General features: G+C 46.7%; 1 protein-coding gene across 5 annotated transcripts in view; it reads left to right on the plus strand.

Moving 5' to 3' along the window:
• LOC122368159 (UDP-N-acetylhexosamine pyrophosphorylase-like) overlaps positions 1 to 25,592 on the plus strand; it is a 55,783-nt gene that overhangs the window by 9,036 nt on the left and 21,155 nt on the right. For 4 of the 5 annotated variants that reach the window (XM_043341829.1, XM_043341828.1, XM_043341826.1 and 1 more), the window contains exons 2-3: positions 16,192 to 16,256; positions 24,609 to 24,733. In XM_043341829.1, coding sequence (XP_043197764.1) covers positions 16,200 to 16,256; positions 24,609 to 24,733 — 182 coding nt within the window. In that variant the 5' untranslated portion in view covers positions 16,192 to 16,199. Of the gene's footprint in view, positions 1 to 16,191; positions 16,257 to 18,417; positions 18,493 to 24,608; positions 24,734 to 25,592 lie in introns of those variants that run through there. The other variant, XM_043341831.1, reaches the window with a different exon arrangement.

Genomic DNA, 25,592 nt, shown 5'->3' on the forward strand with positions numbered 1-25,592 from the left:
TGCATTTTATCAAGAAGCATATAGTGCTGTTATATTGCAGTTTTAGCGCGTTTGTTACAAAATATTAAGCGAATAAGCGTCAGTGTAATTATTCATCAGTTCAGTTCATCAGTGCCAGAAGTTAACTTGAGGGGGGGGGGGGGCTATGCTAATTGCTCTTGTCCATCCACTAAAATTTATTAAATATTTTGCTTTGTGTATTCCAAAAGGTGACGGAACTATTTCATTTGTGCCTTCATGTCAGAATTGAAGGTGGATCATTAAATTTTCAACGCAGTTTACAAACAAGCATTTCAATTTGGTCTTTCTCGTATATACATAAGCAGTGGCTAAGAAAAGGTTGATCAATCCTGAAGTTCAGTCATCGTACCTCAACTTGGCAGCAAGATCCCCAAGGACAGAGGATGTATTGTACCTATACTGATACATGTCCTGTAAATCAAAACAAACAAGCATTTGGTCTTTCTTGTGTATAAGCAGTGGCTAAGAAAAGGTTGATCAATCCTGAAGTCCAGTCATTGTACCTCAACTTGGCAGCAAGATCCCCCAAGGACAGAGGATATATTGTATACCTGTCCTGTTAATCAAAACATTTTTGTGCCTGCAAATGAATATAACTGTGACCCTGTGCTTGTTTTTATACTTACTATGGTCAAACAGGGAACAGCACATGCACATAACATACTCACCTAGCATCTAACTCATAGCTGTACCCTGCAGGATCTGTACTTGTCTCGAGCATTAACAAAGCGCCAAAGTAGCTTAGTAATCATTTCCCACATTTTCTGAGCAGTAACATGACATACAGCAGTGCAGAGCAGCTTCAGAGAAGAAACACTTTAAATGCACAGACTAACACCAGCCACCCAATGAGCCAGTTCCTCAGTTGACTGTTTCCCTGGATGCAGCTTGGCAATGTGAGCTAACTTTTGGCAAGTTGAAGGTTAGCAGGTAAGATTGAGTTAGGGTGAGTACCTACCTATAACTGGGTGCTACTGCTATGCAGGTCTTGGGTAGGCTGCAAATATGTGTGATGATTGAGGTTAGGTCAGCTGTCAGGTTAGTCAGGTATGCTCATTGCTCAGGTCACATTTTTATGGACACTTGGCGAATTAAAAAAACTAACAATCTAATCTAAGCTAACCCGACTAAGCATACACAACTACTGACTATGGGAACTAAGCACCTACCTACTTGTGCCTACATCTCATACCATGTCAAAGTAGAGTTCCTTGGTGGAAGATTACCCTCAGTACTTTTTATCCCAGCCCTGTGAAGAAAACTAATACCTCTAAGCTCTGAGTCACTGCTGGCCATCCACAGGAAGAAACACTGAGACTGAGAGCTTTGCCATTGTATATTGGACCAATAATCACTATCACGAATGACTATGAACACATTATATGATCATATCGTTGCATGGATTGTCACATTGACAATTTTACTACAATCCTTTTTTCAAGAAATACAGTGATGATTAACATCAAAATCAACATAAAGTGGATTTAGTGATCCAAGCTTTCTCCTCCAGTAGCAATGGAATGATCGCATGTTTCATTTGCCAGACACTGAGTAGGTACCTGATGCACATTACAATCTGCATAGCATCTAAGCATAGTAAAACTGCCCAAGTCCATTCACTGTAGATTTTTAACTTGATAGTTTGCACTAATTTATCTTGCTGTTGTAAGTTATTATTCAATATTCATACCAATACATCAATATGCGCTCATCAGTCAACATTTTCTGGCATGATCCTGCTCAGCGTGCTCTTCAGTATTGCTCCAAGGTCTGCAATATTATAGCTTGTTTTTGGCCAATAAGCTCTTTTAATTTTACTTTTTCTTGCTGACATATGAGCCCGATCAACTTGTGTTTATCAACCAAAATTTCATAACTTCAAGTTCAACTTGATATTGATATTGTTCAGGAGTCAGGACCTCTGTCAGCTTCCTGGATACTTCGGATTGTTTTCAGTCACATGCTTCTTAAATATGATGTAAGTCAATCTTAAAGGATTCAAAACATCCAACAAAACGACGTACAAGAGTACGGAAACAACCAGATAAACTTAAAAAGCGCCTTGGAACAGAGCCAAGTGGTGCTCCATTTGTTTGTTTACAATGATTGTAGTGCTGATGTATTTTTAGGACTCTGAATGTCGGCTTATAAAAAATGAAACGTTTTTACAAAAGTTGTAAGGTGATTAATATTTATCTGAAAGAACTAAAATATTCAAAAGCCAAACACTATGAAATACGTGAATCGGAACGAAAAAGTAACCCCAAAGTCCAGCCTAATCACCGGCTCCTAAAACTGCAACAGAATCAGCACTTTTCCCCGCAACTCGTTGTCCAGACGTAAATATGCGCCAGTGGCATCGGAAGAGCTGCCAGATCGGCTGAAATCCCTAGCGCGATTTCGCTTTTTTCCAAGGTGCCTAGAATTCCTCTAGGAATGGCTGAGCCCTATGGTGAATTCAAAATACGCGTTGGGAACATGTAACGGAAGTTGGCACAGATTCAGCACAGATTCAGCACAGCACAGATTCGGTAGGGGGAAAAAAGGCCCCGGTAGAGGGAAACCTTTATGACCCGTTTTCCCCTAGAAATGACGTCACAAAGAGCTAAAAATGGGTATCAATCGAAAGCTCTCGTTTACCCAGACACAGTCCTGCAGGAAAACTCAACTTTTTCCCCATAGGAAAGTTTTTACGGGAAAATCAAAATTTTGGGTCAATGGGGGGTCCCCCCCGATTTCGTTCAAAATCGGCACACAGGTGCCCCACCACCAGCCGAGAAACTTTCCCCAAAACGGTCCCCGTTGCATTGACGTTTAAGGTCCGTAAAGCCCCCTAGACTCGTAAAATATCCGTAAAATCGCCTTTGTACGGACAAAAAAGTGGTGCTATGGTAAAAATGGGTATCAATTGAAAGCTCTCGTTTACCCAGACACAGTCCTGCAGAAAAATTCAACTTTTTCCCCATAGGAAAGTTTTTACGGGAAAATCAAAATTTTGGGTCAATGGGGGGTCCCCCCCGATTTCGTTCAAAATCGGCACACAGGTGCCCCACCACCAGCCGAGAAACTTTCCCCAAAACGGTCCCCGTTGCATTGACGTTTAAGGCCCGTAAAGCCCCCTAGACTCGTAAAATATCCGTAAAATCGCCTTTGTACGGACAAAAAAAGTGGTGCTATGGTGAAAATGGGTATCAATCGAAAGCTCTCGTTTACCCAGACACAGTCCTGCAGGAAAATTCAACTTTTTCCCCATAGGAAAGTTTTTACGGGAAAATCAAAATTTTGGGTCAATAGGGGGTCCCCCCCGATTTCGTTCAAAATCGGCACACAGGTGCCCCACCACCAGCCGAGAAACTTTCCCCAAAACGGTCCCCGTTGCATTGACGTTTAAGGCCCGTAAAGCCCCCTAGACTCGTAAAATATCCGTAAAATCGCCTTTGTACGGACAAAAAAGTGGTGCTATGGTGAAAATGGGTATCAATCGAAAGCTCTCGTTTACCCAGACACAGTCCTGCAGGAAAATTCAACTTTTTCCCCATAGGAAAGTTTTTACGGGAAAATCAAAATTTTGGGTCAATGGGGGGTCCCCCCCCCCGATTTCGTTCAAAATCGGCACACAGGTGCCCCACCACCAGCCGAGAAACTTTCCCCAAAACGGTCCCCGTTGCATTGACGTTTAAGGTCCGTAAAGCCCCCTAGACTCGTAAAATATCCGTAAAATCGCCTTTGTACGGACAAAAAAGTGGTGCTATGGTAAAAATGGGTATCAATCGAAAGCTCTCGTTTACCCAGACACAGTCCTGCAGGAAAATTCAACTTTTTCCCCATAGGAAAGTTTTTACGGGAAAATCAAAATTTTAAGGTCAATGGGGGGTCCCCCCCCGATTTCGTTCAAAATCGGCACACAGGTGCCCCACCACCAGCCGAGAAACTTTCCCCAAAACGGTCCCCGTTGCATTGACGTTTAAGGCCCGTAAAGCCCCCTAGACTCGTAAAATATCCGTAAAATCGCCTTTGTACGGACAAAAAAAGTGGTGCTATGGTGAAAATGGGTATCAATCGAAAGCTCTCGTTTATCCAGACACAGTCCTGCAGGAAAATTCAACTTTTTCCCCATAGGAAAGTTTTTACGGGAAAATCAAAATTTTGGGTCAATGGGGGGTCCCCCCCCCCGATTTCGTTCAAAATCGGCACACAGGTGCCCCACCACCAGCCGAGAAACTTTCCCCAAAACGGTCCCCGTTGCATTGACGTTTAAGGTCCGTAAAGCCCCCTAGACTCGTAAAATATCCGTAAAATCGCCTTTGTACGGACAAAAAAGTGGTGCTATGGTAAAAATGGGTATCAATCGAAAGCTCTCGTTTACCCAGACACAGTCCTGCAGGAAAATTCAACTTTTTCCCCATAGGAAAGTTTTTACAGGAAAATCAAAATTTTGGGTCAATGGGGGTCCCCCCCGATTTCGTTCAAAATCGGCACAGCCACACAGGTGCCCCACCACCAGCCGAGAAACTTTCCCCAAAACGGTCCCCGTTGCATTGACGTTTAAGGTCCGTAAAGCCCCCTAGACTCGTAAAATATCCGTAAAATCGCCTTTGTACGGACAAAAAAGTGGTGCTATAGTAAAAATGGGTATCAATCGAAAGCTCTCGTTTACCCAGACACAGTCCTGCAGGAAAATTCAACTTTTTCCCCATAGGAAAGTTTTTACGGGAAAATCAAAATTTTGGGTCAATGGGGGGTCCCCCCCGATTTCGTTCAAAATCGGCACACAGGTGCCCCACCACCAGCCGAGAAACTTTCCCCAAAACGGTCCCCGTTGCATTGACGTTTAAGGTCCGTAAAGCCCCCTAGACTCGTAAAATATCCGTAAAATCGCCTTTGTACGGACAAAAAAGTGGTGCTATGGTAAAAATGGGTATCAATCGAAAGCTCTCGTTTACCCAGACACAGTCCTGCAGGAAAATTCAACTTTTTCCCCATAGGAAAGTTTGTACGGGAAAATCAAAATTTTGGGTCAATGGAGGTCCCCCCCATTTCGTTCAAAATCGGCACACAGGTGCCGATATTTAACGGATTTATTTTACGGATTTTACGGATATTTTACGAGTCTAGGGGGCTTTACGGGCCTTAAACGTCAATGCAACGGGGACCGTTTTGGGGAAAGTTTCTCGGCTGGGGGTGGGGCACCTGTGTGCCGATTTTGAACGAAATCGGGGGGGGGGGACCCCCCATTGCCCCAAAATTTTGATTTTCCCGTACAAACTTTCCTATGGGGATAAAGTGAAATTTTCCTGCAGGACTGTGTCTGGGTAAACGAGAGCTTTCGAATGATACCCATTTTTACCATAGCACCACTTTTTTGTCCGTACAAAGGCGATTTTACGGATATTTTACGAGTCTAGGGGGCTTTACGGGCCTTAAACGTCAATGCAACGGGGACCTTTTTGGGGAAAGTTTCTCGGCTGGTGGTGGGGCACCTGTGTGCCGATTTTGAACGAAATCGGGGGGGACCCCCCATTGACCCAAAATTTTGATTTTCCCGTAAAAACTTTCCTATGGGGAAAAAGTGAAATTTTCCTGCAGGACTGTGTCTGGGTAAACGAGAGCTTTCGATTGATACCCATTTTTACCATAGCACCACTTTTTTGTCCGTACAAAGGCGATTTTACGGATATTTTACGAGTCTAGGGGGCTTTACGGGCCTTAAACGTCAATGCAACGGGGACCGTTTTGGGGAAAGTTTCTCGGCTGGTGGTGGGGCACCTGTGTGCCGATTTTGAACGAAATCGGGGGGGACCCCCTATTGACCCAAAATTTTGATTTTCCCGTAAAAACTTTCCTATGGGGAAAAAGTTGAATTTTCCTGCAGGACTGTGTCTGGGTAAACGAGAGCTTTCGATTGATACCCATTTTTACCATAGCACCACTTTTTTGTCCGTACAAAGGCGATTTTACGGATATTTTACGAGTCTAGGGGGCTTTACGGGCCTTAAACGTCAATGCAACGGGGACCGTTTTTGGGAAAGTTTCTCGGCTGGTGGTGGGGCACCTGTGTGCCGATTTTGAACGAAATCGGGGGGACCCCCCATTGACCCAAAATTTTGATTTTCCCGTAAAAACTTTCCTATGGGGAAAAAGTTGAATTTTCCTGCAGGACTGTGTCTGGGTAAACGAGAGCTTTCGATTGATACCCATTTTTACCATAGCACCACTTTTTTGTCCGTACAAAGGCGATTTTACGGATATTTTACGAGTCTAGGGGGCTTTACGGGCCTTAAACGTCAATGCAACGGGGACCGTTTTTGGGAAAGTTTCTCGGCTGGTGGTGGGGCACCTGTGTGCCGATTTTGAACGAAATCGGGGGGGACCCCCCATTGACCCAAAATTTTGATTTTCCCGTACAAACTTTCCTATGGGAAAAAAGTGAAATTTTCCTGCAGGACTGTGTCTGGGTAAACGAGAGCTTTCGATTGATACCCATTTTTACCATAGCACCACTTTTTTGTCCGTACAAAGGCGATTTTACGGATATTTTACGAGTCTAGGGGGCTTTACGGGCCTTAAACGTCAATGCAACGGGGACCGTTTTGGGGAAAGTTTCTCGGCTGGTGGTGGGGCACCTGTGTGCCGATTTTGAACGAAATCGGGGGGACCCCCCATTGACCCAAAATTTTGATTTTCCCGTACAAACTTTCCTATAGGGAAAAAGGGAAATTTTCCTGCAGGACTGTGTCTGGGTAAACGAGAGCTTTCGATTGATACCCATTTTTACCTCTTTGTGACGTCATTTCTATGGGAAAACGGGTCATAAAGGTTTCCCTCTACCGGGGCCTTTTTTCCCCCTACCGAATCTGTGCTGTGCTGAATCTGTGCTGAATCTGTGCCAACTTCCGTTACATGTTGGGAACAGAGGTCCTAAAGAACCCAGCACAGAGAGAATAGAGGTTTGAGTGCGAATGCTGTTAGCGTGCTGATGGTGCTGGCGCTTGGGTGCTGGCGTTTTGCAATGACGTCATAGCGTAGCGTCAGAGGGAGGTTTGTTGATATTGCCATGGAAACCTAACGCGCCGACGCGCGCAGCGCACTGCAGTGCTGCCAGATTTGGAGGATTTCCGCAAATCTGGAGGATTTTGAACTCTATTTGCGGACAAATTTCGCTTTTGGAGGATTTTTGATTCTGGAGGAAAATCTGGAGGATTTGTCGCCCCATTATTATATTCAATTTCATGTAAAAATATAACACATTCAAGACTAAAAAGGCATTTTCCTGCCCAGCGTCACCCTACCCGTTAGGATATATAACGTCCTTTATCACCGTGAGACTGCAGAATGTCTGTCTGTAGCTATATCTACGAGGGTACCAAACTACTGGCGGATCTAAGGGGGACATTTGGGGCAAATGCCCCCGGCCTTCCTGCAGCGCCCGAAATCGACGAAAATTTTCGTTTCTTTTGGAGGATAAAACGAAAACTAAACAACTTTTATTAGAAAAAAGGATCTTTAAACTGCACAGCAGTGCGAAAGGATTCGAAATCCGATGAGTTTATAGAATTTGGTGAAACTTTTTTGGGGGTATAGCCCCCCGCAGCGTCCAAGACCGCCTTTCTATATCTACCAATAGGATTTGGAGGAATCTGGAGGATTTTTGTAACTGATCTGGAGGATTACAGCCTTCCCCATCTGGCAGCACTGGCGCACTGCAGCGCTCCGCCGTGAAACAGGGCCCTGGACAATGCACGTGGCATTGCCGCTGCGCTGTCTGGCCACTCTGAACAGCGAGAGCTCTGGCGTGGATTAGGATACCTCTTCATCTTATCCATGGTTCTGGCTAGCACTTGGTTCATGTGCTATGGTGCTTAACCCAAGTTTAGGTCCTAACTGGTATATGTCATGTTAAGGTCCTAACTACAATTGTGGCACTTTTGATACAAATATGTAACAGCAAAAAATTTAGGTTTTAGGTTAGGTTAGGTTGTGGGTTTGTAGGTTTTAGGTTGTAGGTAGGTAGGTATGTAGGTGTAAGGTTGGTAGGTTGTAGGTTTGCAGGTTGTAGGTTGGTAGGTTATAGGTAAGTAGGTAAGGTTAGTTCAGGTTTGATTATGTTTTTTCTTTTGTTTGCGAGACATATAAGTATCATTTTTGGATTCAGGATGTTAAATAATGTAAGAATATGGAAAAAATTATCCATGAAATCTGCTTAGGACTTAAACTTGACATTTACCGCTATCACCACCACTGCCGCCACAGACAGAAGCATGTCAATGTGCTTGCATTGGAATGGGATGAGTTGTTGAAAGGTCACAGGGCTGGTTGACTGCACAGTAAAAATGAAATATGCTGCAGCACCCATGTCAGTTGGTGACATACCAGGGAAATAAGCTAAAATTAGAGCGCTCTATTTATTGCTCCTGCCCCATGTTGAAGAGATACCCCTAAAAGCGTGATCTTTTATCGGCCCTTACGCAGCAAGGCAGTACTTCTCAGACCGGTATATGGTATCAATAGAAAGAGAATGCGTCAAAGATTAACATGAATTAATTAAAATAACATTAAAATGTTAATTAAGCGTGAAAATTAGTCCCAAACATAAGCTAATTATTGCTCCTACCTCGGCGACGGCGCTCCCCGCAGTCAGCGGAGAAGCTAAAATAAAAGCCACCATCCTCCTCCGTACGTCAATTTTAGAGCGGCCGAGTGGGCCGATGCGGGGCCACCAAACTGAGATAAGACGTGGCTAGCAATTGCAAACCGCCATAGAAATCAATATCTTTAGACGTACAATATGGGATGATTACTCTGAAGCTGGAGTGAAAGCATGAGTAGATTGCAAGAAACGAAATGCATAGATTGGTTGAATTATAATGTACAATAGGCACAGCTCAATAGATGAAGCCATTTCTATGATGTTGACATTTGACATAACCCTTCCTCTCCTCACCTATGACCTAAGTAGGTACATTGGCAGTTGCCGGCATAGTTTTTTAGCACGAGTGTAATTCGCCATCGGACCGCAATGCATGTTGCTAGGCTGCTGCAATTACAACGAACATACGAATACTGCCTTCGTTTGTAGACGTTTTTTTTTTAGACGAACAGTCTTTGACGTACAAGGGGGAATACCTGTCGACAACTTGAGTTTCTCCGGATTTCAAAAACTCCCAGAATTTCAATTCCTTATGCACTGTTGTAGGTACAGCTATGTTCACGAGTTTTCGTTTCCTCCTGTTCTAAAAAGGATGATATTTGTCGATTTCGTGTGTCGCTGATAGGAGGGTGCGTTTAATAATTAGGCCCAACGCTTTCTGCATCCGCGAGTACCTTCAAAAGGGAACAACAGTTTCCATTTATTACACATGGGACATATGACAAAATGACCACTGGAACACGCATGAAACGGAGCTCATATTCCTAAAATGTCTACATCACTTCTTTTCTGACACTATTAGCAAATACCGTCTCAAGTTAGGTGGTTGACAGACAGTCAATGGAGATCTGGCGGGACTGAGTGATGCCAATTCACCACTTAACTAATAATGAGGGCCGAGGGGAGAGAAACATGCAACATGCACAACTGACAACTTGACAAGTGACAAAACACTACCACTATTGCGCAGTGCACAACAAATTACAGCAGCCAGCCCAAAAATGCTTTTGGTGGCTAATTGCAAAACAAGTCACTAATAAATGTCTTAGTTGCAGCTGAACACTTCACAATGATCACGCTGTTCACGCATTGAGTGAGATGCCACAGGTGGTTTGAATCACACTTTGGTACAAATGCAAATCTGAAGTGTTGTCATGAGGTTCATGCCTCCATGATCACAGCATTTTGGTTGTGGTTGGCATAACACTTGCAGTCTGCAGAGTTCCACATGAACTGCAGACACCTCATCTGGTGGTCTTCATGTTGCTCAACTTCTTCAGGAGGCAAATGTCGACCACCCAGCGGAAGCATGGTCCTGCAGAAAAGAAAGGTAATGCATAAGGTACAAACATTATCTGCTGAAACAGCCCCTTCTGTTGGCTGTTATTAAACTTTTAACATAGCATAACAACATGTATTCCATGTATATTACATTTGTTGAAGTAAAATACTGCCGGCTATTTCAAAACCAGAATATGAAATTATATTGTGGCATAATTCACATGCTCAGCTATTAGTATCAAATAATAAATCAATTTAAAGTTTGGCATATAAAGTTTGGCAACACATTCATAGAATATTCTACTTCACGTCACAACAATCTTTCTGTTGGGTGTTTGATTGATGCGTTAACTAAGTTTGTCTTAGGTTTTATTATTGAAAAAGTTCATATTGTATTTATTGTATCAAAATACTGCCAGCAATAACAAAACAAGAACATGAAATGTCAATGAGCCATCTGCCTTTCCTAAAAATGGGTTACTTTGAAAAGAATTTTAGTTTTTTAAGGAAAAGGAGAAATGATTATCAGGTAATGATCAGAAAACCACTCAACCAGCAAGTGGCTGGGTGGTTTCACAGCAAACATCAAGCCAAACATATACTTACATTTATCTAACAATTGAGCCATTTGACTACTACAAGGATATGTGAGCAAAATAAGAATCCAATTATCCAATGTTGACTTCCTTGCAAAGTTTATGCCTTATTTTATGAAAATGTGTCACTAGAATATGATATTTATCATCAATTATTATTACATTTACGATTTATTTCGATGGAAACGCACATCTACTCCCGCGCCATTTTCGTCGACGATGAATATGATCGTGTTTCATGAAGAGATAAGGGGTTTCAATGGTCTTTCAAAGCAATAATTTGATGCAAAAATTGGTAGGAAATAATATAAAGCTGGTTCCAATGGCCATCAAGCATTTAAAACACCGAAAATACTCACAACTCCGTCCCGACGACCACCCAGCACCGCTCACGCCAAACTACTGGCACAATGCCAAAACTGCTGTCACAGCAGAAATGTTTTTTTTTTCTCGATTTCAATTGTGGAATTATTTAGTAAACAGAAGATGATCTTTCCGAAAAACCGACTGATTTCATACACAGATGCATGGAAAATAAAAAAATCCCGGTAAGTTTATTTGTATTGTTTTGCCGATTTTGACATGCTCCTAGTTTGCAGCCATATTTCGATATGTTCTACAGGGAGTTCAGAATTATTTCAGGACCAATCTTTTCCTCGTTCATTTTTCCATCGATCATGAAATTTTTAGAGCGGAACAATTAGTTTCCAGGCGGTCCGAGCGGTTTTCGTGAGAACGGTGCAAAAATCGGCGTCATTTTTAGAGCCTCGACACCAGCTCAACACAGGGCCCTATGGGAGACGGTGAAGTAGCGGGAGCAATAAATAGAGTGCTCTAATTTTAGCTTATTTCCCTGGTGTGTCACCGACTGATGTGCAGTGAGGTCACATACATCACTGGTCAGTCCAGCCCACACTGAGTCACTGACAGTGTTCTTCAATCACTGTGCCATCAAATTGCGATTGTTGCATGCCTAGGTACTGCTGGCTACCATTGACATCTCCATATTGCCTTAGTGCTGAACAGAGTGACCTTGCCTGTTTCTTTGGACTTACCAGCAAGCTGGTACCCTACTGATCTACCCATATCAACAAAATATTTTAGTATTCTTATTGATTTTTTTTTACAGTAGCAGTAAAATTGCTCTGGACCATCTTTTTGGGCTCCTGGTTGTAAGCATATGGTTGCTTGCAACCATATGCTTGCAACCACTGAGCATATGGTTGCAGCCAAGATGCTCAGCCATCTTAGGTTTAGGTTTAGGTTTAGGTTTTACTAGTGGGCTTGGGTAGACCGGGTCTATTCAGGGCCCACATCCGGATAAGGTCAGAAATGACTCAGTGAGGATTCCTTGTGGCCCAGTGGTGGTCCAACCGGTTTTTAAAACTGTTCGTAGTCAGTGCCGATATAACTTCCTCTGGCAGAGCATTCCAGGGGGACACCACACGTTGAGAAAAGAACATCATCCTTGCATGGTGGGTCACTCGTTTCTTGGTCAGCTTGAGGCAGTGTCCTCTGGTTCTCCCCTCCTGGCTCTGCTGGAAGAAGTGCTCCGGCTTCAGCTTCGTCTTCCCCGTCAATATCTTGTAGGTCTCGATAAGGTCTCCTCTCCGTAGGCGCTGTTCTACACTTGTCATACCAAGATTGATGAGTCTCTGCTTGTATGGTACGTTCTTCATCCCCTTCACCATCTTTGTCGCCCTTCTCTGAACTTTCTCCAACGCTTTGAAGTTTTGCGCCATGTACGGTCCAACCGCTTGGGCACAGTACTCGATGTGGGGTCGGACAAAAGCGTTGTAGAGTGGCTTGAAGTTTCTCCTGCTTATTGTGCGGAAGGTCGCCTTGAGCTGCTTCAGGGCTGACATGCCTCTGCTGGCTGCCATCTTGCAGTGTAGTGTCGGCTTCAATGTATTTTCCACAATCACTCCCAGGTCTCTCTCTTTGCAGGTCTCTTCCAGCGACTCCGAGGTTCCGTCCTGTGTCATATGGTACACTCTTCGAGGATTTCCTGTGCCGCAATGCATCACTTTACATTTGGATATGTTGAACTTCATCAGCCATGTCTGTGACCAGTGCGAGAGTGTGTCCATGTCTTGTTGGAGTGCCTGTGTGTCGTTGGTGCTGGTGACTGCCCCGTACATTTTCATATCATCAGCGAACATCTTCACTCTGCTATGTAGTAGTTCGGGAATCTCATTGACAAAAAGCAGAAACATGACCGGTCCCAAAACCGAGCCCTGTGGGACACCGCTTGAGACGTGGGCCCAACTTGAGTGGCTACTACCAACCTTCACCTGCTGCTGCCGTGCATGTAGAAAGTCTATCAGCCACCTCAATACTCTACCCTTCAGACCATAGGCACTTAGCTTGCGATACAGTCTCTTATGCGGTACGGTGTCGAATGCCTTCTTGTAATCTAGGTATACGACATCCAGTCCCTTACCCCCATCCAATATCTCCGTCCACTCCTCGAATGACTCCAACAAATTGGTTTGACACGACCTCTTCTGTAAAAATCCATGCTGATGCTCACTGATGATATTGTGCTGCTCCAGGTGCTCAACAATGTGTCGCTTCAGTATCCTCTCCATGACTTTGCACACCTGTGAAGTGAGGCTGACTGGTCGGTAATTACTCGCATCACACCTTGCTCCTTTCTTAAAGATGGGTGAGATGATTGCCTTCTTCCAGTCCATGGGTAATTGTCCACTCTCCATCGACTTCCTGAATAGCAGGCACAGAGGCTTGGCTAACTGGTCCGCACATGCCCTGAGCACTGCGCTGGGCACTTCATCTGGGCCTGGGGCCTTGTTTGGGTTCAGGTTTCGCAGTTCCTTGAGCACTTGCTCTTCTGTTACATCGATGTCGGTCATTACTTGGTCACTGTCCAGACGATCCGGGAACTCTGGGATGTCACCTCCTCTTTCCTCAGTAAACACTGACTTAAAGAATGATTGCAGGACCTCTGCTGCTTCTTCATCTGTCTCCGTCAACTGGCCTCTGTTGTCCTTGAGTGGTCCGACAGCTGCTCTCACCCTCTGCTGTGTCCTGATGTAGGAATACAGCTTCTTTGGTGCTTGTTTGAGACTGCTTGTAATTCTGTTCTCATAGTCCCTTCTTGCTTTTCTTATCTTACTTGTCGTCTTATTTCTCTGCTGTACAAAACTCCTCCAATACTCTGTGCTCTTCGTCTCCACATATTCCTTCCAAGCTTTATGTTTCTTCTTGACTTCTCTCTCTAGGCCCTTGTGCCACCATGGCGCTTTGCACTTCTTAGTTCTTCCTGTCTTCATCTTTGGAACATGTTCCTCAATCATCCTCTTGAGTTTCCTCTTGATGCAATTCCAGGTTCCTTCTGTATCCATGTCCAACAAGATGTCGTCCCAGTTAACTTGTCTGAGTGCTGCAGACATGTTGGTATAGTTCCCTTTCCTGTAGTTGAACTTTGTCTGTTCACTTCTTCTCTCCCCATCACTATCATTACCATACCTGAATAACCATGATAACACTACATGATCACTCTTTCCCACTGGACTGCTTGCCTCCAAGTTGTCTATCATAAGTTCTTCAGTACTAAACACCAAGTCCAGCTGTGATGGGGTACAACCCTCTCTAAATCTTGTCGGGAAACTTACATGCTGGAACAGCAATAGATCCTGGACCGATTCATAAAACATAGCAGCATCAGAGTCATCCGGCCCCCTTACTAGTCCTGCTTCCCAATCTATTTGCCCATAGTTAAAATCCCCCATCAGTAGTATACTTGAAGCTTGAAACCTTCTAGCACGCCCAACAAGGTCAATCAGTCTCTCATTGTTGTCAAATGTACTTGCCGGACTTCTGTAACATAAGCCGACAAGGATCCTGACTGCCCTTGTTGGCTTCACTATACACCAAACTGATTCTTTGTATGGCATTTCGTTAAGTTCCATACACTCAGAGACCGTTAGGCTGTCCCGAACCAACAACATGACGCCTCCTCCGAGTTGATCATCAGGTCGGTCCTTTCTAAAAGCTGCATGATAACCCTCCATCACAAACACCTCTTTTTGCCAAACTTCAGTCAGTCCAATCACATCAGGATTTTCTTGCTGTACTCGACATTTAAGTTCATCATGCTTGTTTGACAGGCTATTGATATTTGTATACATACATTTCAGGGACTTACTTGTACTTTGTGTTTTCTTGTCCCTTTCTGCAGGCTTACTGTCTCGGGACAACTTTGCCCCGAAAGACTCTGTGTGTCTCTCGTCCTTTTGCTATCAGCTCCTCCCTTAACTTCTTCTGAACTTCCCTCTCCTCAGGTGTGAGGTCTCTTGTCAGGTATACATTGTCAAACGTTATTTTACGTAAGTCCCATCTCTTGCTCATGAGTGCTTCCACATGCTCCTTCTTCTTCAACCTCACCAGCATCAGCCTTGGTTTGGGCTCTTCTTCTCCATTTTCACTCTCCCTTTTCTTTCCCAGTCTATAGATCTTGTCTACCTCCATATTTCCTTCTCCGAGCAGAGCCTCCTTTATGTTACTGAAACTTTTCAGGTCATAGCCTTTCCTCGCTTCTGGGTCACTTGACTTACTTTCTGGTACATTGTGAATTATCAAATTCACTTCTCTCTTCTCTTTGTCCTCCTTCCTTTCCACCAGTGTTTTCAACTCTTGTGCGCTTTTCTTGAGCTCCGACTGGAGCTTTGGCATTGTCTGTACGACTTCCTTTTGTGCCTCAAGTGACTTGTCGACTTGGGCTTGCTGCTTGTTCATTACCTCCACCACTACTTTCTCCAGAGCATTGATTTTTTCTTCCAACTGATTGTTCTGATCCGGTTTGGGACCCGACACTTTGAACACTCCGATGATCTTTCTTTCTACTGCCTCTAGTTTATCTTCAAGCCTCTTTCCCATCCGCAGCACATCCATCAGGTTTGGCTTACATGTCATGCAGAGCCAAAGGAGCTCACTGTCTGATATAGCCTGAAATGCCTTATCATCTAGTCCCTGACAGTTTGGATGGAACCACTGTTCACAAAGATCACACTGGATTGAATCTTCCCCATCAGCTACAGCAAGGCCACATACCTTTTTACCTCCTTTACAGGTGTACTTGGTCTTTCTCGTCTTCACCTTCACCTTCGTCAGCCTCTTCTCCATCAACGTACACACATTGACTATCTGCATTTTGCGACGACGCGTTGGAGCCCAGCCGGGCTCTGGTGGACATGTTTGTGAAAGTGCAAAGTCTTGCTAACAGCTAAATATTTTGAATATTTTTTTATATGTTTTCTACTTAATTTTCAAGTCTCCTGTGATTTTGCAGCAACTTGTGCTAAACCAAAACAATTTTCTTCTGAAACATTTAGTTTTCAATCGGCGAGTCTTCAAAACAAACCGGGACCGGGACCACAAGGTCAAGGGCTCAGGTGGCGAATTCGGCGCACGACCGGACAGGGCGAGGAGTGGGAGGGAACTGCTTGGCTGAGCAACCATATAAACTCAGCACCTGCCTATCCTACTCCCAGAAATCATGTTACCAAGATGGTTTTATATAGCCTTGCTAACTAATATGTCAGTTGCCATAGCCAATAATTTTGCAAATCAAAATGATACTCTCTTTCCATGTGACTGTTTTCACCCACATTTTCATTTTTTCAGGCTGAGACATGGGATCATCTCAGAGTTCACTCAACTTCTCAGAGAAGCCAGTGGATGCTCACCAGGTAGGTGCAAAATACGTAACTGCAGTATCTACATAGATGTTGTAGTAGCTGTAACAATATAAAAAGTTTTAGATAAGTAGAAATGTTATAGTGCATCAGTTTCATTTGAATGTTTGTACTTAATACCTATCTGCCAGTTGTTTTAAGAGTATGAAAAAATCCAGTCCAATAAGCACATGCCATGGAAGAGCTGGACCTTTTTTTGCATTTAAGTCAAATATCTAGTTGGTTTGGTACAGTGTTAGTGCTTGTAAGGCCATTCTTGACTGCACTTCCATCTTAGTTCATTATGTATCCCAAATATTTTGTCAAACTTATCTGTTCTCTTAAACCTATGTGTCTTTTATTGTGTGTCTCTCCTGTCACATGTGTCCATCTTACTCGACAGCACGGTCCTAGCCATGGACTTTTGGGGCGCTGTGTGATTATGTGCTTGACCGATTTTCGAGGCGACCAGCTGGTGAAGGGTGAGGGACTTGGCATGACTGTGTTGGCGATTCAGAGCTTCTTATGCCACTATTATACTCTTGGGTGGCGACTCGAATCCTGTTCGTTTCCTGCAGTAGGATGAGTACGAGTTACTCACGGCATGTTACTCGTATGTGCGAGTAATGTGCGACTGTGATGTTACGTTCCAGTTTGGTTTTGGATTATATGTCGCCGTTTGCATGTCGCCGGATTCCCCATGTCTCAGCTCAGTCAGATGTCGCCCTTATTGGCGGTTTTACAGCCGCTAAGGGATAGCTGGGAGGGGATCGATTAGACCCCCCCCCCATATCCGTTCGGCCCCCGATCAAGTTAGAGCATTGTGGAAAAAACGAGCGAATTGCCCGTAGCGAGTGGAAACCGATGGTAACCAATTTTAGGGTTCTAGGTCATTGGTACACCTCCCAGGTCATGTGAACGACTCAAACATTGGTGAACTTGGGACCTGCTAGAATTTCTTGCAGTGAGCTGGTTTGTATGTGGATATTTTGAGGTCCTTACTTTGATTTCTCATTAGTTTTTTGAAAGACGATGTATAGGTATGTGCACTTGAGGCTGGTCGAGTCAGGTCAGGTTATTCAATAGGCTTTTAGCTGCTATCAATACGAGGTATTAGGTATAGGTATCAATACTCGTAATTAGGTGTGTACCACCACTGATAGCTTCACAACATGCTGCATGGAAACCATAACTACCTAGTTTTCAAACTCTCAAACGAGTGTTTAATTCAACATTAGCTCCAAGAGGTACATTCCTACCAAAATTTAGTATCCCAAGCCACTTCAATTAGTTAAACGCTGCGCGGTGGTGACGTACACTCTACGAGTATATGTGCCGACCCCTCCCCAGCCTCGTACACAGAGGGAGGGGCTGGCAGATGAGTGCCCGGCCGACCAACTGACCACCTATCGGCGCTCGCTGCGGAGGCGCTGTGGTGTTCTCACGGCCCCGGCCATCTAGGTCAAGTGGCGGTCGCTGCCGGCCTCCTCACAGTCCTCCACACTCGGCAGTGGTGCCGCGGCGCCATACGGGCCGCTCCCGTCCCCGCGGCCAGTGCGCAGGTCCCTCACAGTGAACCACTCACCGTGAAGGGTCAGACAACAGGGCGCACTCAGTGAGACCAAATCAAGCCACTCTTTTCAGCGGTTGAAAGCATGCCTCAGCCTTGCACGTTGTAGCGTAGGGAAATGTTTCATACCGTCTTCCAATCCGCTCGTTTCTCCAGTCGTATTTTGAGAAGTCAGGCTTGGCTGTGGTGGTAGTAGGGGGCTAAGTCTGCCCTGGTGCACCGGAGCTCCTTCTGTTGAATACGCCACCGAAAGAGGCGGCGCCAAAGGGTTAAGAGGTAGTTCCTCTGCCTTCTAAGTGTAGTTTTTCGACTCTGTTCTGGATTGGGAATCCTTTGCTGCCACCCTTGAACATGTATTTTGTCTACTCGTCCTCATTGATTTATTCTTCTCACGCGCCTGCTCGTTTCAGTTTAGGAGGCTGATGAATCCCAATGCTTAATTAATGAGCACGTACGCTGTACAGTGCAGCACGTCATGCATGCACTGGTAGTTTCTGGTTCTCCCGCTAGATGGCGGGGAGGTCGCCGCACGATAGTGGCTCCTAACGTCCTATATAACGTCAGGGCACTGATCGCCCAGCAGTTCCGTGAATTGGTGAACCGCCGCTGACAACAGAGCGGCGACTGACGTGCTAACGGAGCCGTGACTCTGAGTCGAATCGAACTTCATAGGACGAACAGGTAGGGCCGACGCTACTCGGTCATAGCCACTGGGCGGGGTGCGCCGTGACCCCGAATTTCGTCACTTCAACTTGCCTTTAGGGGCGAGCCTAGCAGACAGAAGGCATCTCGTTTGTTTTAGCCGCCGTGATATAGATTTACCCTGCTGTTACAGTTCACTGTCGAGGCCTTTGCTTGTTATGGCATTTCCTTTGGAGAATGGAGACTCGCCAGGGACTGCTTTTGAAGTCTCTGCCCTCTGGAGTACTGAGATTAAATCCTGGCCGATGCTTCTGTGCCTATTTAGCAACCCTCCTCAGTGCAAGTTCGAGGTTTTCCAAGTGCACTGCAAACCCCGGTGTAAGATGTTATTTCTATATCCGATGTCCGATAGTGACATCGTCTTTCAGCGACGTATTCCTGATGCAGGTGAGGCACGCTTGTGTGCTTGTGTGTATTTTCCCTTTTGCTGTTGTTACATAATCCATAACAATAGCAGTGAATGAAAGCCTTCTTGTTGCCCTAATGTCCCTACAATATTATTCAATTTGAGTTATTGCGAAAAATAGGTCGTATTAAGATGTTCTGCTCAGGCCCAAAGAAATTAAAAGGCTTCATTTTTGCAAGGATTCATCATGTGGCGTACCGACTACCTACCATAATCATGCTTACATAATGAGCATAATGAGCAATCATGCTTACATAATTGCATACCATAAATACTTACATAACCAGTGGGCACTGCGTGCCGGTTACGCTGGCTGTGGCCGCCGGGTTTAGTCGGAGGAGCCCGGCTGCTGGTCCGTCGGTACTCGTTCGGTTCTCATTAGGTACGTGTTCGAGGTACAAACCAGTCCGCGATCAAACCCGTCGCCGAGGCCCGTGACGTTTTTCGTAGAGACATGGACATGACTGAGACGCCAACACGCACATGTCAAGGGAGACACGTTTACTTATACAGAGTTTTCCTGGTACAGACATTTGGAGCCGTTTTGGTAGCTCGGTTAACATTCACGGCCCACATTCACCGTTGTCCTATCGGGCTGTGGGCGAGTGCGCGGCTAGTTAGTTTCCATCTCGTGCAGGAGCTGCTGCGCTGCAATGGGGCAATGAATACGCGCCCTGCTGGGGGCGGGCGACCGTTCTCGGACGGCGGAGCCTCTGACCGCGGTCGGTGGGCGTCACTGACCGTTCTCTGGGACCTCTGGCTCGCTCCCGCTCCCGCCGACACCAGCGCTGGCCACGAAACGACGGTCCACCGCCGACCCTGACTACGAAAGGCCAGCCAGCCCACCGTGAGCCCTGACTACGAAAGGTCGTGATGAGCACGGGGCGACAGAGTGATGACCCCACCGCGCGGGTCCGGGCCGCCCGGCACGCGAACACGGCTCGTAGTCAGTCATGTTTAGTGTGCATCTGGGTCGTTCGCTGCACGAGTCTGCTCAGGCTGCTCAGTCGGTGCGCGAAACACGGCTCGTGTCCAGTCCGTTTGTTGTGGATCTGGGTCGTTCGCTGCTCGATTCGACTCAGACAGTGAATTGAAATGCCGGTTGATGTGCGATTTAACAATTTTCTTGTCTTATGCTCGTATTGAAACCCGTATCCACGCTTCGGCATTCGATCAAACGCTAACGGTATTCTTGTTTTGTTTTGTTTAATGTTATTTTGCAGCTGAGCAGACGTCGCCATATAATTGCTGAGCTATAATCACTGAACCCTGAACCTACAACTTCAGCTTTGAGTATCGGAGGCGGCGTTTCAGCTGCTTGCAAAGGAGTTTGTTCTCTGAAGGAAGTGTCAATTAGTGTCAATGGCGGCCGCCGGCCGGATCTCTGTGTATGATCAGGTTCTTTTACGTCGCTTCTGTGAGTCGTCGGTGATGGGAACAGTGACGCACTATTTCCTCGACCTTCCTCCCCACAGTGCGTCTTTGTTGTGTCACTGTCGTCATCATGTCCGTCTCAAATTCCTGCAATGTCTGTCGTTAGTTATGTGCCCCTTTTGCAATCGTCCCGTGACAAATTGTTTATTGTTTATTGTTTATTGTCACAGTAGCAAACCAGATCCGCATATAATGGGCTATTCCCTGGTCGTTGTCAGTAAACACTTCATAACGAACAACACACAACACTGTTAAAATCAAATACTGCGACACCTGATAAAACAGCTAAAAATCACCTTCTCCGAGCTATCTATATAACAAAACTAGCTATATAACAAAACTTCCAGGGGCTTTGTAATGCCTTCATGCTTTGATAATTTTGTCATCAGGTGTTGTGAGCGACTGGATGAACCCGGATTCACAACGACCCTGTAGTTACTTTATCTTATTTGCGGTACATGTTCGGGCTGTGACGGTTACTGCAATGCAATAGTGCTTCCAATATCTCCCCCGCATTTCTTTGGTGCGTCAGATTCACACACAAGCTCTAAAAACTAACAATGCATGCCACCCCGTCCATGCCTACACCAGGTCATAAGGGAACAAAAAAGTGTTATATTGTTTCAAACCGTAGCGAGCTGTCGTTTGTTTCTTTCATTGTTTTCATGTTCAGCTCAACTTATTCAGTGCATCAGTAATGCCTAATTATAGGTACAAGAAGTTGATAACTGAGCGAAGTGCTGTGCAATGTGCATTACTTAGTAGCAGGTATAGCAAACGGGTGCAAATATTCTTCCTTATGCACACCTTCCTTTTCACGGAAGTCAAATGCCCGTTCTCGTAAGTGCGTGAATCCCCCCCCCCCTAATGACCTCCTTACCGCCGCTCCTCTCATGTGTTTCTGCACCTCAAATGAGGGATTCCTGTATTATCTGTTGGCAAAGTCCAACAAACTTTTGGCGTGGAGTGTAGTCTCTCTTGAAAGTATCGCGTCTCCAAAGTATCGCTATCGCTCCCTGGTTTCAGCGCCCCTGGCTTTAGAGGGCTGGCAGCCTGGCCGACCTGCGCCGTTTTCACAATTTCACGGGCCAGCCAGACGGCCAACCCTCAAAACTGCCAAGGTTTGTCAAACCAGGGAGCGACGGCGGTACTTCCGAGACGCGATGCTTTCAAGAGGAACTACACACTGAGATAGAGCTAGCGGACTTGGAGTGGGCTGTTTCTGACTGACTTCAGCGGGATGTTAGAGCCCAGCACCCGTCAAACGCCTCCCGTCAAACGCGGCGACGCGGGCCGCGTAAAAAAGCAGAGCAGGGAGGGACGATCTTTACTGCCCGCCGCAGAGGGAGGGAGACCACTTCTGCCTGCTGCGGAGCGGACGGCGGAGGGCCCACTTCTGCCCGCGGCACAGCGGGGACGAGTGCCCTGTGGCGCCGGTGTGGGACAGGGGGACGACGCCACAGGTGTTCACGGAACGCCAGAGGCATTAGCGGGAGGTATTAGCTGTGTCTGCTCTGTGGCGAAGTGTCCGAGGGCCACTCTTTGGTGAGCGCCCCGGGTCATCGGTGTTGGGTCCGCGGGTCTTGATAGGTGCATAGATCGCGGCGTCTGCAGGGTGACCGATAGTCACGGACTACATCAGCGCACAGTGGGCCGATATGCCATCCTAGCGCGACAGGGCCTGGATCTTCGAACGGAACCCTTGGTTTTTCGCGAGTAATTCGCGTAAAAAGCGGCCGATCGCAACGAAACTTTCAGTACCCTCGCGATAACTACTTTTACAGCTAACCTGAAAATTTCATGACCCTGACCTTAATGATCTTTGACCTGTGACCTTCTTTCGAGACCATGTTTGGCCTGAATCGCGATTCAGCGTATGTCGGCTCGCATTAGCCGCGGGTTTGCAGTCTTTTCTTGGTTTAAGGCGTTCAAACATGGGATATTATGTTGCTCCCATGCATTAGGGTGGGTGTCAAGGTCACCATAAGGTCAGGTAAGGTCATTGACCCTTGATGACGTTGGTTCACTTTTTCGAATTTTACATGTTTCTAGGCTAGTTTTTGGAGCTGAATTCGAATTTAGCAACCATATGAACATTTACTATGTAGCTTTGGTGCCTTCGTAACACGTTACAAAGTGTCAGAGGCGGTTGCCACCTACTGCAAATACCCGGCAAAACCGTTACTGGTTGACCTGACCTGACCTGACCCGACCTGGCCGAAATGTATGAAGACATCATCTATGATCGTAAATACCATTATATTCGTGATCAGCACACAAAAAACCCATAGCAGCCACCCTTTACGATGTTCTAACAGGTCCCGATTTTCCCGACTTTTGGGTCATTGACCTGACCTGGAAGTTCAACCGATGACCTAGGACCTTACAATTGGGTATCATCAGCTTCCTCTTGTCACGGGTAACACGCTCGTCTTTTCCGCGAATCTCTAGCTCGATCAGGGGCGAAACGGCGGGGGGTCCAACGGACTCCTTCTATACGTTCGCGGCTGGAAAAACACCACTAGGGGCGAGGATTAAGCCAAATCTGAGGGCTTATTTCAGAAAGACCGCTAAAAGAGCAATTGAATGCACTTTTCCGCGACGATGTAGCTCTATTGGTCCCCGAGGTAAGGGCCAGTTTTCGAGAAATGTTGATATATGCAACATTTTACCTTTGATGACCTCTGGTGACGTGACCTTTGACCTGACCTAGAAATGACTAATTACTCCATCTGGAATTTCGGGCGCTCTTTCGAACGCCACTCACGTGTCGCTATGTGGCCCAAGAGCCGAGTTAGAAGGAGAGTGTTCAATCAACACCTCCCGGCCCGGCGCGTTTGACGCCGAGCACCGGTCCGGCGCGGGTTGATGTTTGGCTGCTACATCCAAAGTCGCAAAAAGTCGCAAAAAATGACTGTTGGATCTTGTAGTGCAATGAATTATTGACAAGTAGCGAGATTTTCGAAGCGGTACTCTGCGGTACTTTTTTTAAAAGTCTATTTGTGTGTGACATAAATTATGTGAAATTATATTTTCGTCTTTAAATCTTTGCGGTGCCAATACATCATAACCAAGTAGGAGTTCGCCATTTTCATGTGGTTATGTGTGTTTTGCAGACCCGGAGCTATCGTTTGGTGTATATAAATGTGGAATTCCTCCTCAAATTGTGATTGTTTTCGTGGATCAAAGATACGTTGTTGAAGAGTGCGGGGGACGAGTTCGATCCAAACGATTCCGAAGTTCGTGTTTAAGCTGAGTTTTCGCCATGAAATAGCAATTGTGTTGGAAAACAAAGACCACAGCAATGTAGTATGATCATTTTTGAACAAATTGGTATAGGTTTCATTGCACATCTACAAAGTTCGATTTTTTACCCATGTCGTGCTAGACCTGGCGATCGGCCCAGTGTGCAGCGTGTGGCTGTCTGTTAATCAGTTTCTCCGTCCCATGAACTAAAATTCTGATGCGATTTACGATCGCTTCGGGTCGTTACCAGCGTTCAATAATGTTCAATCACGTTAATTTGTTGAAACGATGCAAAGTCGATCTGATCCTGTTGAATCTACCTGATTAGTCGGATTTCGTTCAAATAATGCTGAGTAAATTCCTGCCGGAGGGTGGTCGGCTCTTCGTTGCTATTGATCCTTTCCTATACCCTCCGCTTCTGCTAATGCTAGCCGACGGCCTCCCATCTCTATTGATGCCAACGCTATAGTGCTGGTCGGTATCGTCTTCCGCTAGCCTGTGTTTGCGTTCTGCTCATCGATACTAATTCGTGGTCCCCCATCTCTATCGACCCAGCTAGGTAGTCCCCCCCCCTTTGCGGGCTCTCTGTGCCAATCCCCACTGCCCCTCGAGGCTCGCCGTGCTTTTCGGCATCAACCAATAAGTTTGCCGGCTCTGCCTTATGCACCGATCATTCCTGCTGTCCCCCGTCTGTCTCACCGACTCTGTAATCTCTGCTGGTACCGACGCATTGCTCCTCGTGTTCGCTGTCATCACTACCGTTCTGACGTGTGTTCTCCCCGCCATCAGCACGGTCATTCTAACGTGTGTTGTCCCCACTGTAAGCACTGCCGTTCTGACGTGTGTGGTTCCCACTGTAAGTTATGCCACTCTGACGTTTGTTCTTTCCGCTGTCAGCACTGCCGTCTGGTGTTCTGAGTTGTGTTCATCCCCTGGGGTAACTGCCGCTCTGACGCGTGCTCTCCCCACTGTAAGCACCGCCGCTCTGACGCGTGCTCTCCCTTCCCAGCCAGCAGCCATGGACGTGGAGCGGCTGCGCGCCGATCTGAAGGAGGCCGGTCAGGAGCACCTGCTGCAGTTCTGGCCGAGCCTGGAGCCCGAGCAGCGCCAGGCCCTCTATGAGGACATTACGAGGTGAGCCGGCACGGACGTCTCTCTCTCTCTCTCTCTCTCTCTCTCTCTCTCTCTCTCTCTCTCTCTCTCTCTCTCTCTCTCTCTCTCTCTCTCTCTCTCTCTCTCTCTCTCTCTCTCTCTCTCTCTCTCTCTCTCTCTCTCTCTCTCGCTCTCGCTCTCGCTCTCGCTCTCGCTCTCGCTCTCGCTCTCGCTCTCGCTCTCGCTCTCGCTCTGAAGTGAAGTGAAGTGCTTCCGGCCCTTGGCTGGAAGCCATACGGGGGGACGCCTCACAGGCGGCCCAGCCGCCTCAGGAGCTCCACCAGCTTCGTCGGGTCTCCCAGTGCTTCCCTCATCTCCGGCTCGTCGTCTCCGAATATCCTTCGTCTCGCCTCTGCCCGGGCGGGGCAGTCGGTCAGGAGGTGAGTTAGTGTCTCATCCTCCAGCCCGCACTCAGGGCAGGTGGGGTCGTCTTCCAGGCCGATTCGGTGCCGGTACTCCCGCAGCATCAGTGAGTGGCCGGTACGGAGTCTCGCGGCCTCCACGCACTCCCGGCGGGAGAGTCCCAGGCGCTCAGCCGGAGGGGACCGGCGCACTCCGTTCTGCAGGGCGTAGCGGGTCGGTTGTAGCCGTTCTTCCCACTCCCGGTGGGCGTGCCTCCTCAGCCTGGCTTTTGCTGACGGGAGGTCTACCGGCACGTCACGCTGCTCCAGGTTGGCGGCTTCCCGTGCGATTTCGTCGGCCAGCTCGTTGCCGGGGAGCCCGGCGTGGCCGGGAACCCACTGCAGGGACGTGTGCGTCCCGCGGTCGGCCAGGTCCAGCAGCCTCTGCCAGACTCTGTCCGCCAGGACATCCGTCTGCGCCGCCGGGCTCTCCGCGAGGC

Source organism: Amphibalanus amphitrite, unplaced genomic scaffold (genome assembly GCF_019059575.1).
Source record: "Amphibalanus amphitrite isolate SeventyFive unplaced genomic scaffold, NRLGWU_Aamphi_draft 000928F_arrow, whole genome shotgun sequence".
Classification (NCBI taxonomy): domain Eukaryota; kingdom Metazoa; phylum Arthropoda; class Thecostraca; order Balanomorpha; family Balanidae; genus Amphibalanus; species Amphibalanus amphitrite.